At 37.9% G+C, this 17,965-nt stretch overlaps 1 protein-coding gene across 1 annotated transcript in view; it reads left to right on the top strand.

The window, feature by feature from the left end:
* LOC122791746 (nuclear RNA export factor 1-like) overlaps window positions 1-17,965 on the top strand; it is a 603,159-nt gene that overhangs the window by 428,324 nt on the left and 156,870 nt on the right. Inside the window, exon 6 of the mRNA XM_044059662.1 lies at window positions 8,179-8,370. Coding sequence (XP_043915597.1) covers window positions 8,179-8,370 — 192 coding nt within the window. The remainder of the gene's footprint in view (window positions 1-8,178; window positions 8,371-17,965) is intronic.

The following is a 17,965-nucleotide window of genomic DNA, read 5'->3' as shown; positions in this document are numbered from 1 at the left end:
TAGTTGCAGTAAACTGATTATCTTTGTATAACATTTTCAAACTCATATTGCGCACAAACAACTTCAAATCAGTGATAGCATCGACAATATTGCCCATGCAACTAGGTATAAATTGCAACCTTTATTCAAAATAGTCTTTTCCAAATCAGTCGAAATGTAACTAGAAAGGTTTACAATGTTACAGTCTCTATCTATTTGTGTACCATTTTGTTTTTCAGTATCAGACTTTCGTTCTTTCTCTTCCCCGTGTATGAGCGCTGTCTTGATCTCCCTCTCACTGGCTGTTTCTCTCCCATGTCTATTCTGGCCGGCAGCTTGATCTGCATCGGCCTGAATTGTCTTAAAAAAGCTGCAGAGCATTCTTTTTGCCCCGTACCTAACTCGGCACTTCCATTAGCAGTCATGGACTCCAAAGCCGTTGGCTCATTTCCTGCTAGTGAGCCAGCAGAATTTTGATTGGTACTCTGTTGTAGCACAACGTCATTCGACCTTTAAGTTTAATTGTTGCCATTTCATTAGCAGCTCAGGATATGTATTTCCATAACTTGGCATCTTCAGGATCCGCAGCCGTCTTGGAACTATACCTAGTTCCAAGTACGCTGCAACACACAAGCGTTGCCATTGGAAACACTTGTACATTTGTACCTTCTTTTCCAAGTAAGTTATTGTCTTCTTCAGCTCCTCCAGTCCTCGCACACCATTTGATTCGGCTACAGGTACCGATATGTCCATAGAACTCAATAGAGGATTATCTTTTCTCAATAGAAGGCTCCTTAGTGAAACCTCAGAGTTGCAAACTTGTTGCCCATTAGCTAGGAAATTCGACACTACAATGGACATCTCACCAAATTAATTTAAAGGTTGGCTGTGTAATTAATTGGTGGATAATGCCCACAGTGAGTAGAACAAAGTAAGAAAGTCCAACAATCAAAGAAAACACTGTGGTGCACTGCGTTTGATACACAAGATAAAATATCAAAAACAAAATAGAACACAGTTACGTAAAACCACCAAAATTTATTGCAGCAAAGCTTTCGGGTCTCCCCTTCCTCAGTGCTATAAAGAACCATTTTAATTCACATTTACATATTGTCAAACAATTAATCATATGACACAGCCAACCAATAGAACAACTAAGAAATATATAAAACAATTAAAACATTTAAAAGACAAACATATTGAATTAGTACAACAATATTATATGTATACATATGTACACCAAAAAGTATGCACACACACACACATATATATGTATATATATATATATATATATATATATATATATATATATATATACATATATGTATATCCCTTCAATTAATGAAGCTTTCGTTGTTTCTTAATTAGCACAGGCTTCAGACTTACTGCATTATTAATACCAGGATGGACATATGCTTGTAATTTTACTATCCATGAATGTTCTATATTCTCCAGTGTATTATTAATATCACCTCCCCTCATTTTACGTTGAATAATCTGTATAACTCTAAATTTAAAGCTATGACCATTAGCATTACTATATATGTATTTAGCAAGCGCATTAGTGAGGATATTTCTTCTAATCTCTGATTTGTGCTCTATTATACGATCTTTTAACCTTCTACTACTCTTACCAACATAGAATGCAGAACATTTAATACACGTGGCTAGGTATACTATATGTGTTGTATTACAATTAGCATAACATTCGAACTTATAGGAAAAGCCAGTAACTGGATGTCTAAATTCTATATCAGATAATAAATCTTCACAACAGCTACAATTGTAGCATGGAAATGTGCCTTTCTTAGTAGTCCTAGTGCTACTATCAGTATTATCTGGTCTAAGATCTTTATAACATAGCCTTTGCTTAAAAATTCTTTCATTTCTATAAGCAAAATATGGCCTTTCAGATAAGATATTTTTAAGTTCAGGCATCGATAATAATATGTTCCAATTTTTTCTTATTATATTTTCGACACCTCTAGATCTAGTGTTATAACTTGTGATATATCTTAGTTTTCGATTTTTAGTACTATTGTCACTCATTAGTTGCCCTTCTTCACTAAAAAATGGGGCTGTCACATCTTTTCTTTCTTTCAAAACGTCCTCCATTATAACATTTATACTATCCATATCATATCCCCTCTCAGCAAATTCTTGCTTAAGATCATTCATTTGTCTCATACATTCGTCCTTATTGGTGTTCAACCTACTAATTCTACAGAACTGACTTTTAGCTATGCTTTTAAATGTATGGGGGGCATGCATACTATATCTATGCGTATATCTATTAGCATGCACTGATTTTCTATGCACAGATGTTTCTATTTCCCCATTGACCATATATAAATTAATATCCAGGAATGCAATATTCATATCTGATACATTCTTTTACTTAACTGAGATCCTTTTTCAGATTTGCACTCACCCAGAGACAGGAGAGATCCTCTTGTCATCATCAGGAACAACCAGGGAATAGTAATGAGGTTTATTAGTGAGTGTCAATTACTAACTTTGTTTATGGGTTCTGGAAAAAAGGAAGAGTAATAAACAGGTTCACTGTAAACTGAGGCCACTTTAGGCATAAAAGAAGCATTTGTTTTTAAAGAAATCCTATCATTGTGGAAAATTATGTAGGGTAGACTCAAGATAACAGCATGTAACTCAAGATACTCTCCTTGCAGACATCAGAGCAATAAGCAAGACAGTCTTCCATTTTAAGAACCTCAAATCAGACTAAGGAGGTGGTTCAAATGGAAAAACAGTAAGCTTTTCCAGCACAAAGTAGAGATACCAAGATTCAAATAGAAAAACTGTAAGCTTTTCCAGCACAAAGTAACACTATCAAGGAGAAAGCAGACAGGTATGTAAAAATCCTTTCGAAAACTGCTTGACTGAAAGTGAGTACAAAGGGTGGAGTGGAGTTCAAGCGTAGACAGAGTATGGGAAAAAGGGCAGAGGACAGTAACTCACACAAATATCCATGAACTAGAAGCACCTGGGCCTTAAAGGGGTCCTGTTTTTATTTTTATTTTTTGAACGACACCAACAACAAATTTTTTCCACTTACACATATATGAGTTTCTATTAGCAGGTTTTTTTAGCCTCCCTTAACATCTGCTGCATGTCCTCAGAAAAAAAGGTGCCTAAAACGTATCAAAATTCTTTCATCCAGAATGTTAAATGAAGATTTCTCAGGTTCAGGTGTATCAAATAACCCTTACTTTGTGCAAGTAAATCCAGTCTGTAGGGAAGCCAGTGGTAATTATACTTGGCCAGTTTCAAAAGAAAGGAGAACCACTGTTGACTGGGCCAAAAGGAGTCAGCACCACTATCTCTGGGGAGTCCTTCTAGACCTTTAGAAGAACCTTGGATATCAGTGGAAAGGGTGAAAAAGCATACATGAACATTCTCATCCATGGGGAAAGTGAAACATCTCTCATCTACACACAGAATTTCTTTAGCTGTCTCTACTGACAGGACACAAACAGTTCTACTCGAGGTGCTTCCCACAGTTGGATCAATTCTTGGAAATTACATAAGAAGCAGATACACCATATAAAAGAGGCGTTGAAGGAAAATTTTGCCTCAGAAGAAGAAATTTAACAATTAACTTTTTAATGTTTTCCAAAGTCACAAATAAAAACTTTAACACATGAGCCTGTCAGTTTAAAAGTCTGTGTTAAAGTGGAAACAGAATACATTTTCTTCCTATATTTGTCAAAAGCTTTCTCAGTCTTGTCAGAGGAAATGGGATTAGTATTAGTAATTTGTCTTGCAGAAGTAGTTTTAGGAAGGGAAATCACTCTGCTTTTGGGTTAGAAAAAGTACAGATCTGTCAGTAAACTTACCATAACAGTAGATGTTGGAATGAACACTGCTGCAGTAGCCTTAGCTATATAGGTTGTATCTTCCTAAGGATAAAACAGCCAACAAGCTTCCAAAGCTTTCAGGGCACCTTCCATGTGTCCAAATCATTAGCCAGCTCCACATAAGCTGACTAAAAGTCAGGTTTGGACACCAAGCCCTTCACAGCTTTCATGCCAACAGACAGAGGAGGACAATGGTAGGAAAATAATAAAAATGTCTCCACCACGGCATAAAAAACATACAAAAATAAGGGAGATGGAGGATGGTGGGGAGTCGAACAGCTACAGTTATGTTAAGGTTACCTGTACAAATGTATTATGTCCTTCACAAAGGCCACTGCCTTAGCTATATGGGTAGATTATCATAGTTTAATGTGACTGGGAGGAGGAAGGATGAAGGTCCAGGAGCCCTGGTGAATGGTCCTAGCAAAGCTTGTCCTAAACCTGCAGAAGAAATCTAGTTATAGTGCTTCATAAAAGTGTACACAGACAACCACATTGCTTCTTCTGAAATTCTTTAAAAATCCAACCCCTTTAAACAGTCTGTTTTGACATGTTGTCCTTTTGTTTTACCTTCACAAGAAATGAACAACTGATCAGAACTTCAGTAGGATTTTTTTTCTGTCAGGATAGCACTTAGTTGTCTGAGGATATCCAAGGTGTGGAGTATTCTTTCTCCCTCATTTTTAGGTTCTGGAAAGAAGACAGGGAGATTGATAGTGCGGCTTACGGTACACCTATATACCCCTTTAGGCATATATGAAGGATTAGATCCCCTGGAAACTATATTTGTGGAAAATGAGATAAGACTGACCCACCGTGACAGCTTGCAACTCAGATACTCTTCTTACAGAGATCAGAGCAATTAGTAAGATTGTGTTCTATGTTAAGAATCTCAAGACAGCCTGATAAGCTAATTCAGATGGAACAAGAGTTAGTTTTTATCACAAAATTAAGATTCCATGAAGGAGATTCCTGTTTCCTTGTAGGGTTCTTATGCAATACCCCTTTCAAAAATATTTTCACATGAGGTTGCAGTTAATGACGGGGATCTAAGGGTAGACATGCTGAAATGGACAACAAATGAATCCTAAGTAACAGGCCATGGGATAATAACTCACACAAATACTATAGTACCAGTGAAACACTAGCCCTGAATAGCTAATTCGAATTAAAGGTCGGACTACATGACCTTGATAAATGACTATTTTTTGGGCTTCGAAGGTGAGCTCCTTAGTGAAATTAATAACTCTGAGGATAAAATTACCTCTAATAACATGTTTACCTTGGTTACAGTTGAATATCAGCATATGATCGAGAGATTGTCAGTGTTGGATAAAAATCTGGAGATGCAAAAGAGGCAGAAAATAGTGAGGGATATGAATGACTACAAACTGGGCCAAATTTTTGTTTGGCCTAAGTCTAAATTTAATGTTAATAATGTTGCTCTAAGAAGTAACAATTTAGACCAACTTGATTCATTTGAAAATGACAGTGTTAATCGCTCTGCTTTGTTGACAGTAAAACCGAATCTCAATAATGGACAGAATTGTAATATTTTACCCACCGTAAGAGATTCGAATAAGTAAAAGAATTCAACAGTAAAAGCCTGACACTTAGGTGCCAAGGCTAAACAAACTTTAATTTGGATGTTTCTGCTGTTGTTCCGCTCCACATTTCAGAAAACTGTGGCTGCTATAAGCACTTTGTGTGTGCATCTTAAGACACACACACACACACAAAGCAACACTGAGAGTATGATGTATAGAAATTGTTTTAATTACATTAATGTTGTGGCCATTGGCCAGGCCCGCCTACAAGCTAGTGAGTTCTCCCCCAGTCAGCCCAGCCCTAGGCAGTTGCCTAGGCCACCTAGTGCTAGATCTGGCTGTGCAAGGAGGGTGCCGTTAAGCTTTGAGAAAATGGATGGTTTGTGAGGGGTGGGATCCCGATAGCTTAGGCTACTGCAACAGTGATCTGGTAGAACATTTACTGTTATGGTAAGTGTGATATCCCTAGTCTGGGCCAGTATTCAAGGAGCTTGAATTCTCACCACAGACAATGGAGAGGGATGTTCACTTGGAACAAAAATAGATGCACACTATTTTTAGATGCAGCTCTTTGCATCAAGCACAATTTCCCTTAAGAGCACACAGGGAACACATTCAGTCCGGGGTCTGGATTTCTCTCTCTGTCTCCCTCCAAGTCCCCAGTAAGACTCCCACATGGCACAGCTATAGAGTTGAGTCCTCAGCTGAGTGTCCAAGCCAAGTCCTCCAGCATCCTCTCTGTGAACCAAGTGCTTCATGTTCCTGCTCAAGGCAGCTGACACACACACACACACACACACACACACACACACACACACACACACACACACACACACACTCTGTGAGATTTGATTTGCACACACACACACACACACACACACACACACACACACACACCTGGGAAAGGTGGGCACAAATTACTAGCTGTGGTCCCTTCTGCCCAGACTATAAGGTAGTTACTGCCACCAGACACTCGAAAGCCAGCCACTCTAAGGCTCTTACAAGGGTACCCAGTTGTACTGAGTGAAATTAATATTAGTGCAAATGGCAGTGTTTTGACCAATACAGCAAGGCTTTCAGAACTGGCCACAGAGTCACCAAATAGATATGAGTATTCTCAAAGATTAAAATACTCTCTAAAGGACCAGCCACAATGAAAAGTTTAAATATATTTAATAGTAAATAATAAAACAATACGAAAATACTAAATATCTATTTACAATAAACACTAGAGTTTCAATCATAGGAAATATTAAAAATAACACAGATGAGTAGATTCACACAGATGCAGAAGAACAGTGCTTAACTAATCTCACTATATTTTCCTGACTGATCTAATGAATTACTATTCCCTGGTTCACTTACTAGAACAAGGCAAGATGACGTGGGTGAGAGATCCTTCTTTGTCAGGTTACAAAAGCAGACTGCTCTAAGACTTCAGTGTCACCTAGTATTAAAACATCATTTTTAGTGATGGATTATAGAATGACATCCACATACATCTGGTCATCTGACTTTTGGCTCCCATGCTACCCCCTTGGCTAGAAGCTGCCAGGATTTAGCACTTGTCAATAATACACACACATAGAGCTTTTGATAAGATCTGTAGCAGCTTGTGTAAGTCATAAAACAGTTTCAAACCTCCACCCTTCCAGAGTAGCAATTAGTTCACCCCAAAGACAGTACAAAAAAATTCCAACTACAGCCTTTTTGTCTGTGGCATTGAGAACTACAAGATACAGTCTTTATGGCCTAGGCCCAGTAATTTAATTTCAGGACATTTTTCAAAGTTAGCTGCAGCTGGACTATGATTAACCTCTTCTCTTCCGATATCCTCTGTTACAATATATTAATTTCAAAAGTTACAATGCATACATTTAATCAGTTACTTCATGCATGTATATTTCTTTTCTGCCCAGCAGGACCCAGTGTTGATACATTTTCAACACAAGCAAACCTCACAAATACATTTTCAGCACAAGCATCTGTACAGATCACTTTGATAAACAAATGACATATAATTCTTTACAAAATTCCAGCTAGCTGTACTGGCATGTGTTACACATCCACTACCCTACTTCTCCTGGCATAGTTGGCAGTACCTCACATCATCACAGTAAGTTTACTTAAATAACTGTAGTTTGCAAATAATGAGACACTGAACTATGCTAACTTGATATCTTTATAGGCTTTTACCTGTATTCTGTGGAGAACAGGAAAATCAGAAAGTGATAATTTAGCAAATTACTTAGCAATCGTTTCTTCTTTGAAGGTTGTGCGTTAGGCCCGGCAAGCCAGCACGTAAAAATCTACTCCCAGTCAATAGCGGACCAGAGTTCCGCTGTGGCGACCCCTAACCGGGAAAAGCCGAAATATACAAACTTAGCAATCCACATTGTTGCATGTCAGCTAATTTAGTCATTCGAAGAAATAATGTGAGCTTTAGTGTCATGAGATGGAAGACCAGGTGTACATGATCAGAAACTGATGCTTTATTATTTTAAAATGACTAACAACATTGTTTTCACTTTCTTTTTTAAGAATTAAAATGGACTCCTGACAAGATTAAACAAAGGAAGGGATATTCTTTTCTGATGTTTTGAAATGTGTTTTAGTTTGGAAATCTAGCTACTCCCAGTGGTGTCCATTCTGTTGCATTTGACCTGAGAATATGTTCAGAAGTGGTGAATATTTCTCTGTTTAAAATGTTGTGTTTTTGTTTATTATGTACACTGTTTTGTACAGTTGTTAATAGTTTATTTTTAAATTATTGGCAGCATATATATTATTAATGACCAGATGGTGATCAAGAGTGCATCACATAAGCAGGTTCAGAAAGCATTCTCCAAACCAGCAGTATCCTCAGGCCCAGACAGTGCTGGTTCTTCTGACAGTCTGCCCTGCAAATACGACGAAATGATAACAACACTGTCTCAAAACACAGGCATGAATACAGTGTGGGCACAGAAGTAAGTATATTTTTAAACAACTGAATCTGTATGTTATCCACACAGATTGCACCCTACATGTGGCCCTGGAATGTACAGCAGTATTAAAAGTCAGTTGTTTTACTTGCCTCCCTCCATCTACTGAGTACAGTTGCATTTTTCTTGGAAGTTAGAACTTTATTCATTTACTTACTTCTTTACTTTGCTGTCTAGATATTTGGTCTGGTCCTCAATCCATTTTAACTACTACCCAGGCCAAATGTCATTTACAAATTTCAGTGCACAGTTGAATTTATGTAATACAGTGTAATACAGAAAGAAAGAGTGAGAGAGTATGCAAAACCAAAACCATAGAATCAGGAAGTGCAGCATATTGCAGTACACTTTCAGCATGTCATAATATTCACAGATCATTGTTTTTTAACACCTTTATTAAATTATCACTTAAGGCATAGGCTTGCGTACATTAACAGGAAAAACAATATTAACATCTTTCCATTTATATATGTTATACATTACATATACATTTTCAGACTTCATAAGGACTAACATTCAGACTAAACATTGCATAAATTGCACAATTTCTCCCTTCCCTTAAACCTCACCTCTCCTCCTCCTCCTGAACATGCGTCTGTATGTATTGTTGACACAAATTCCATTTATTTTTATGAAATTTGCTCCTTCCCTTTTCTAAAGATCCCACCTCCAGTTCCTATATCTCTTTTACGATGTTCAGTACTTCAAATACAGTTGGTTGACATTTGTATTTCCATTTTCTAATAATTGCTATTTGGCAGCCAATAGAATAAAGTAACAAGACTTGTCTCTCTCTAGTCAATTCAGATCCTGTTTCCCAACTCAAAAGAATCATTCCCTTAATTACAGACATTTGCTCCCCCAATATTTCCCCTAGAATTCTTTGTAGGGAATTGTTAAAATCTGCAAACTCATTACACTCACAAAAAACATGCGCCTAATTAGCTCTTTCTTCCCCATCACACCTCCAACATTTGCCATCTAACTGAGGAAAAATTATTTGGAGTCTGCTGCGGGTATAAAAGTACCTATGCAAACACTTCCTGGAAATAATTCTAAATCTAGATGTTGTTGCATATTTTAGAGTCATACATATGTCCTCCCACTGTTTCTTTGTGAATTGCTTAGCTGATTTCTCTTCCCAAGCTTTTCTGACCTCTTCTACTTGATTCCTGTAGTTATTGTGCAACATTTTGTATGTCTGTCTAATTATTTATTCCTAGAACTTTTGTTTCTTTGCCAGCTTCCTCCAGTAAATTCCAGTTCCCTCTTGACTATTGTCTGTACCCCTAATTGCAGTCATCCCTATTGACAGAGTCTCCTTTCTCCATTCCCGTGTTGGATTAGTTCTTGGTGTACTTTCTGCCACTTTAGGAATATAATATTGTTTCTTTTTAATTTCTCCAAGTCTTTTGGGTTTCTAATACCATGACGGGAATGGACCCCATTCCTCAGTCAAAGTATGATTAAGGTTCATGAATTAATATTGTTTCAATCTTTGATGTCAGCCATACATGCTGCAGCACTTGCAGTGTACCCAGTAATGACTCCTTCTGTAATTCGTACGGGGTTACATGTATTGGTAACATATCTAAATATGATTGTAAATTCTTTTATTATAAGACCCATTGCTCCTACTACTATTGGAACTGTCTGGGTATCTTTCTTCCACATTGCTCTCGTTTCTGCCTGCAAATCCTGATATTTTATAACTTTGTGTCTCTCTGTACAAAGACTCTGTAGTCAGCGGGTGTGGCAATTTCAATGATCAATGCTACCTTTGTCGTCTTTTCATGGACCACTATATCTGGTTTCCTAGCATTTATCCTTTGAACTGTTGGTAATGGGTGATCCCATGTGATGTAGACTTCATCATTTTCTATGATGTTTTGTGGCTCATGCTTCCAGTGTTTTTCAGCCACTTCAGTACCATAATGCTTTCACAATCCCCAGTGCAACAGTCTTGCCACATTATTATGCTTTTCAGTATACAGTCCTTCTGCCAACTGTTTCCAATTCTGCTTTACAAAACCTACTCTTGTCTGTTTCTCCCACATGTTCAATGGACTTTGTAAACCAACATGTACATAGCCCACTATCTCGGGACTCCAATATTAACCTTTCATCTCTTGGTTTGAATTTGCCTCTCCTTAACCATTCCTGCTTTTGATCCTGATCAATATGAGGTTCTTCCAGAAGTTTTCTATACTTGCAACTATACTATGCATTTTCCACATTTCTTGCCTTCTCATCTGGTCCTTCAGCTTGTATTCTTTCTTTTGTTTTTTGGCACATTCAGTTGCTGCCTGATCTTTATCTCCTTCTGGTTTAGATTTCCATTCCTGCTTGATGCCAATATGCTTCTGCTAGATTAAGAAAGAGAAGTAATTTTAGATTTACTTCTCCTCATGTTTCAAAACTTTCTCTACGTTTGGGTCTTGTGAGATCAGCAGATATGTGTGGAGTCCCACGATTGCAAATCTGTACATGTAATCAATTTCAAGGAGGCCCATACCTCCTTCGGAACAGGGAATATATCATCTTGGTATGCACTGATTTTTATAAATCGTTTATCATTATCCCTGGAGTAATAATTTGTCCTTCATCATGCCTTAGTTGCAAAGTGGACTGCTACTGTTTCATGGTCACTGTAATGTAATTGATCAGTGTAGAGTGTATCTTATACATTTTAAGCAGTCTTTTATCCATGAGTGTGGGATACTATCGAATGCTTTTTTATAGTCAACCCATGCCATACTTAGATTCTTCTCCTTTTTACAGTTTTCCAGTATGACTTTATCTAACAACAAATGATCCTTTGTTCCATATGACTTTCTTTTATTGCCCTTTTGTTCTTCTGTCATAATTGAGTTTTCTTCTAAATGACTATAGACTCTGTCAGCATGAATTCCAGTGTATAGTTTATACATTGTCGGAAGGCATGTTATTGGTCTATAATTTTTAGGGTGGCTTGCAGGTCCAGTCTTAAGTAGGAACATTGTTTTTCTTGCTATTAACCAGGTTGGTGTCTGTTCGGGGTGTGCATATAAATAGTTCTTACTCATGGCTAAATCTTTTTTAATGAATAAATTTTGATTGATTTTCAAAAACATAAACATATATACGGTATGTATATCAAATAAATATTTGCATAGTCAATGCTTAAAGTGGAGAAACAATTCCAAAAACAAACATTACAAAACCAACTATTTACATAGGATGTCTATACTTGAAAAACTTTGTTTTCTTGAATGTAGCTTTGAATAAGATTAGAATTTATTACAGTCTTCTGTTTCCAGCACTTGATTTACTTTCTGCCAGGCAGTGCTTAAGGAAGTAGGTTGTTCTGTTATTTCCTTGATTGTTTTCAATTCCAATTGCAAGACTGTCAAACCATGTTCTTGAAATGTTTAAAATTGGGAGGAGTTACAGCTTTCCAGTTTTGTGTAATATTTTTTCTTGCAATAACAAGGAGTGTCCACAAAATTACATATTTTTGTCTTGGAATACAAGATGGCACAGGTGTATTCAACATAACGAGAGATTTTGTAAGTTGAAAATTATCTGTGAACAGTACCTGTAACAAACAGTTAATACTTTCCCAATATTGTTTAAGTAAATGGCACTCATAGAACATGTGTTGACAGTTGGCTATTGATTGTGATTTACACCTCCAACATCTATTTTCTTTATTATATATTAGTTCTAATTTGTGGTGGTAAGTATATTCTATGTATAAATTGCCATGTGAAAAGTTGCCAATGTAGTGATAAAGATGTTAATTTTAGAGATGTAATAATTCGTTTATTATCTTTATCACCTGGCATTTTACCATTAACTGTTTCATAGTATTTCCATATATTTTGTTTATTAGGAACTCTTTGTTTCTTTAACTAATTTGTACAATACTTATAAAATTCCTTTCCCATTTGTGGGAAATTCCATCAGCGTTATTAACTGCTCTATGAACTTAGGAACCTTTTCCCTAACTTGTACAATACTTATAAAATTCCTTTCCCATTTGTAGGAAATTTCATCAGCGTTATTAACTGCTCTATGAACTTAGGAACCTTTTCCCTAACAGACGTCTGCATTATTGCCTGTTGGTTAATCCCTGCATTGTTAACCACGTGTTATTTTCAAGTGTTCTATCATTAGTACTTTATTAGTGCTTATCAACTGATGCCAGTAAATTAGACCATTCTTACTAAGTGTTTTAACTGCTACTAAGTCCTGAGTTGTAATATTGGTTTGTGTATATGCTGTTGGGAATATGAAAAAACACCATGCTTTTATATCCAGATTTTTGTTTACAAAGTGCATAAAAGACTTTAGGGTATTGATAATGTATTTAGAATTTATATTTTTGTGTTTCCCTGTTGCCATATATTCCATCAGATACCAAAATAAGCTATTTGGTACTATTGCCATATGTTTATTTATTGTATCATGAGTGGTTTTTAACTAGATTTTTTCATGTACTAGTTTCCATTTGGAAGTATATTCTTTGTTTAACCATAGAGAAACTGTAAAACTGACGATTGTATATATCCTTCTAAGTCTGGTAAGCCTATTCCACCTTCTTCCCATTTGTTAAAATGATGTCTTAGAGCAACTCTAGGTTTTTTAGGGCACCATAAGAATTTCGTTATTAACCCTTCAAATTGTTATAAATATGATTTAGGTGGAGGTAGCGAGCAAGCTTGTGTAAAATACAGAATTTTTGGGAATATAATAATTTTAATGATATATAGTCTTTCCTCCATGGTAAAAAATAGCTTATTCCATTATTGTATGAGTTCTTGATATTATCCAAAATCTCTTTATAGTTTAGTTGCACTGTTGTATCTATGTCATTTGTAATTTTAACTCTTAAGTATTTGATTGTATCATTTCTAGATAGATATTTATGATGTTTTTTATTTAATGCTTCTTTGTTCCTATTTATTAGTAACATATTGGTTTTATTTTCATTAAATGATAGTCCAGAAATCTTCTTTAACTGTTTTGTTGATTTCCATAGTTCTTTTAGAGTGTAAATCAATAAAATGTCCTTTGCAAATAGTTGAATCTTTAACTCAAGGTCACTATCTAGTTGAATTCCTTGAATGTTTGGGTTTGCACGTATGAAATGTACTTCTTCTTTCGACTGCTCCCGTTAGGGGTCACCACAGCAGATCAACTGTTTCCATTTCTTCCTGTCCTCTGCATCTTGCTCTGTCACACCAACCACCTGCATGTCCTCTCTCACCACATCCATAAACCTTATCTTAGGCCTTCCTCTTTTCCTGTTACCTGGCAGCTTCATCCTTAGCATCTTTTTCCCAATATACTCTGCATCCCTCCTCAGCACATGTCCAAACCAACGTAATCTTGCCTCTCTGGCTTTGTCTCCAAACCTTCCAACCTGGGCTGACCCTCTAATATACGTATTCCTAATCCTGTCCATCCTCATCACATCCAGTGCAAATCTTAACATCCTCAACTCTGCCACATCAAGCTCTGACTCCTGCCTTTTTGTCAATGCCACTGTCTCCAACCCATATAACATAGCTGGTCTCACTACCCTCTTGTAGACCTTCCCTTTCACTCTTACTGGTACTCGTCTGTCACAAATCACTCCTGACACTCGTCTCCACCCACTCCATCCTGCCTGTACTCTCTTCTTCACCTATCTTCCACACTCACCATTACTCTGAACTGTTGATCCCAAGTACTTAAACTCATCCACCTTCGCCACCTCTACTCCCTGCATCCTCACCATTCCTCTATCCTCCCTCTCCTTCACACACATATATTCTGTCATAGTCCTGCTGACCTTCATTCCTCTTCTCTCTAGAGCATACCTCTCCAGGGTCTCCTCCACCTGTTCCCTACTCTCACTACAGATCACAATGTCATCTGCAAACATCATAGTCTACTGGGACTCCTGTCTGATCTCGTCTGTCAACCTGTCCATCATCATTGCAAATAAGAAAGGGCTCAGAGCTGATCCTTGATGTAATCCCACCTCCACCTTAAATGCATCCGTCACTCCCACCGCAGACCTCACCGCTGTCACACTACCCTCGTACATATCCTGTACCACTCTTACATACTTCTCTGACACTCCCGACTTCCTTATACAATACCACAACTCCTCTCTAGGCACCCTGTCATATGCATTCTCTAAATCCACAAAGACACAATGCAACTCCTTCTGACCTTCTCTGTACTTCTCCATCAACACTCTCTGGGCAAACATCGCATCTTTAGTGCTCTTTCCTGGCATGAAACCATACTACTGATCACTAATCATCACCTCCCTTCTTAATCTAGCTTCCACTACTCTTTCCCATAACTTCATGCTGTGACTGATCAGTTTAATCCCTGTGTAGTTACTACAGCTCTGCACATCACCCTTATTCTTAAAAATCGGTACCAAAACACTTTTTCTCCATTCCTCAGGCCTCCTCGCAATTTCCAAGATTTCATTAAACAATCTAGTTAAAAACTCCACTGCCATTTCACCTAAACACCTCCATGCTTCCACAGGTATGTCATCTGGACCAACAGCCTTTCCGTTCTTTATCCTCTTCATAGCTATCCTTACTTCCTCCTTGCTAATCCACTGCACTTCATGATTCACTATCTGCACATCATCCAACCTTCTCTCCCTCTCATTCTCTTCATTCATCAACTCCTCAAAGTACTCTTTCCATCTGCTCAACACACTGTCCTCGCTTGTGAGTATGTTTCCCTCATTATCCTTTATCACCCTTACCTGCTACACATCTTTACTAGCTCGGTCCCTCTGTCTAGCCAATTGGTACAGGTCCTTTTCTCCCTCCTTAGTGTCCAAACGTTTATACAACTCTTCATACGCCTTATCCTTAGCCTTCGCCACATCTCTCTTTGCCATGCACCTCATCTCCTTATACTTTTGTCTACTTTCTTCATCTCTTTGACAATCCCACTTCTTCTTCGCCAACCTCTTTCTCTGTATACTCTCCTGTACTTCTTCATTCCTCCACCAGGTCTCCTTGTCTTCCTTCCTCTTTCCAGATGTCACACCAAGCACCTTTCTAGCCATCTCTCTTATTAGCTCTGCTGTAGTTACTCAGCTATTCGGTAACTCTTCATTGCCACCCAGTGCCTGTCTTAACTCTTCCCTGAACATCACCTCACAATTACCCTTTTTCAATTTCCACCATTTGATCCTTGATGCTGCCGTCACACTCATCCTCCTCTTCTTGATCACCAATGGCATCCTACAAACCACCATCCTGTGCTGCCTAACTACACTTTCCCCTGCCACCACTTTACAGTCTCCAATCTCCTTCAGACTGGCCCTTCTATATAAGATATAATCCACCTGTGTGTATCTTCTTCCACTCTTGTATGTCACTCTATACTCCTCCCTCTTGTTAAAATATGTATTCATCACAGCCATCTCCATCCTTCTCGCAAAATCCACTACCATCTGACCTTCTGCATTCCTTTGCTTAACACCATACCTACCCATCAATTCCTCATCCCCTGTGTTCCCTTCACCAGCATGCCCATTGAAATCTGCTCAAGTCACCAGTCGCTCACCCTTGGGTACAGTCATCACCACTTCATCCAACTCACTCCAAAATTTTTCTTTCTCATCCATCGCACACCCATCTTGTGGAGCATATGCACTAACAACATTCATGATTACACCATCAATTTCCCGCTTCATAAACATCACTCTATCCGACACTCTTTTCACCTCCAAAACACTCTTAGCATACTGTTCCTTCAGGATAATGTCTATGCCATTTCTCCTCCCATCCACACCATGATAAAACAATTTGAAAGCGCCTCCGATACACCTAGCCTTGCTCCCCTTCCATCGGGTCTCTTGCACACACAATATACCCACCTTCCTTCGGTCCATCATATCAGCAAGCTCTCTTCCTATACTAGTCATACTGCCAACATTCAAAGTTCCAACCCTCACTATCACAGTCCTAGCCTTTACCTGCCTTCAGGCATGCCTTCCCCCTCGGTTCTAAATCTTAGTGCAAAGATATTAATACTTTTAACCAGACATTAGATACTGCATCTGGGCCTGGGGTTTTCCAATTAGAGGATTTTCTTAACTTTGTTTCAATCTCTCTGGCTGTTACTTCATCTCATTTCATATCCTGTACCTTTAAACTTCTTATTCATTCTTTCACTTCTTCTTTTCATTTAGGATCTTTGTTATGTTCCACAAGATCTTTATAGATACCTCTCTAAAATGTATCTATTTTTTCTTTTATTCTGTATGACCGTAGTTATTCTCCTTAAGGATCTGTGTTCAAAAATGTTCAAAATCCCACTATTTCCTTATTTCTTGAATTATCCCCTTGCTTCATTGTCCCTTTCCACTTTGAGTTGTAGCTTTCTGTTTGTGTTATGTATTTACTGTGTGTAGCTCTAAAATATCCCTTCAGATCAGGTAATCCTAAACCTCTTTGTTCTGTTGGAAGGATCAACTTATCCTAGTTGACTTTTGCACTCTTCACTTCCCATATAAAATCCTTCAACTGTTTATTAATTACTATCCACAACTTCTCCTCTAGATGATAAAATAGGACGGACCTGTGTATAAAACTAAAAGGACTAAACAGGAACTGTCTCAGAATGTCCCACGACACTGAGATATCCTTTTCTGTTTCTATCAGGCACAAATTAATATCACTTGAATACCATACCAATTATATCCTGGAATTTCTGAGTCCCTTATTTTCTTTGCCAGTTGTTTTAAATGTAACACAAATAACACATGGGATAGAGAACATCCATGCTTGGTCTTCTGTTCAGACACAGTTTATTGGAGAGGAACCCTTCCACTTTGATTTTTGCTTCAGATCCCTTGTATATCTTCCAAATTAACCTTACTATTGTATCAGAGAATGCAAATGTTTCCATTACCCTGCTCATAAAGTCCCATCTTACTCTGTCAAATGCTTTCTCTGCATCATGACCCAACAACAACGGTGATATTTTCTTACATTCTGCTTCCCTCTGGATCATCAGTATTCTTTTAATGTCAAGTGTTTGCCTGCCCTCCACAAAACCACATTGATCCATATCTATATGTTTTGGCATAACTTTTGACATTCATAGGTTCATAGGTAGGTACTAGGCTATCGGCCCTGGGGCCAATACAAGCCCAGCCAAAAAGGTACCCTGGCTTTTGCCACCCAAGAAAATTATTTTCCTGTGCCACTGTTGAGCAGAGCCACAGAGGTGATCCCTGGGGTGAATTTCCTATTTCCCATCCAATCATCAAGATTTTCCTTGAAGAGTGTTAATGAGGAGCTTTGTTTGATATAGATAGGTAGTTTATTCCAGAGTATGGGAAGTCTCTGGGACAGGAATCTATCCCTCTGGCATGTTCTGTTTATTGTGGTGACAAGGTTTAGGTCCCTAGAGCGTGTAGCTCGGAGGGATTGGGATTTCTTTAAGTGGACCATGTCCAACAGCTCTGGGTTTGACATAGCTTTGTATGTTAGGCAGAGATCACCTCTGAGTAGGCGATATGCGACAGAGTAAAGCTGGAGTTTTTTTGAGATGGTCTGCGTAG

The sequence above is a fragment of the Protopterus annectens genome, chromosome 1.part2 (genome assembly GCF_019279795.1).
Source record: "Protopterus annectens isolate FY-2018-M chromosome 1.part2, PAN1.0, whole genome shotgun sequence".
NCBI lineage: Eukaryota > Metazoa > Chordata > Ceratodontiformes > Protopteridae > Protopterus > Protopterus annectens.
The sequence above is the reverse complement of the archived record's forward strand: the minus strand, read 5'-3'. Positions and strand labels throughout refer to the sequence as shown.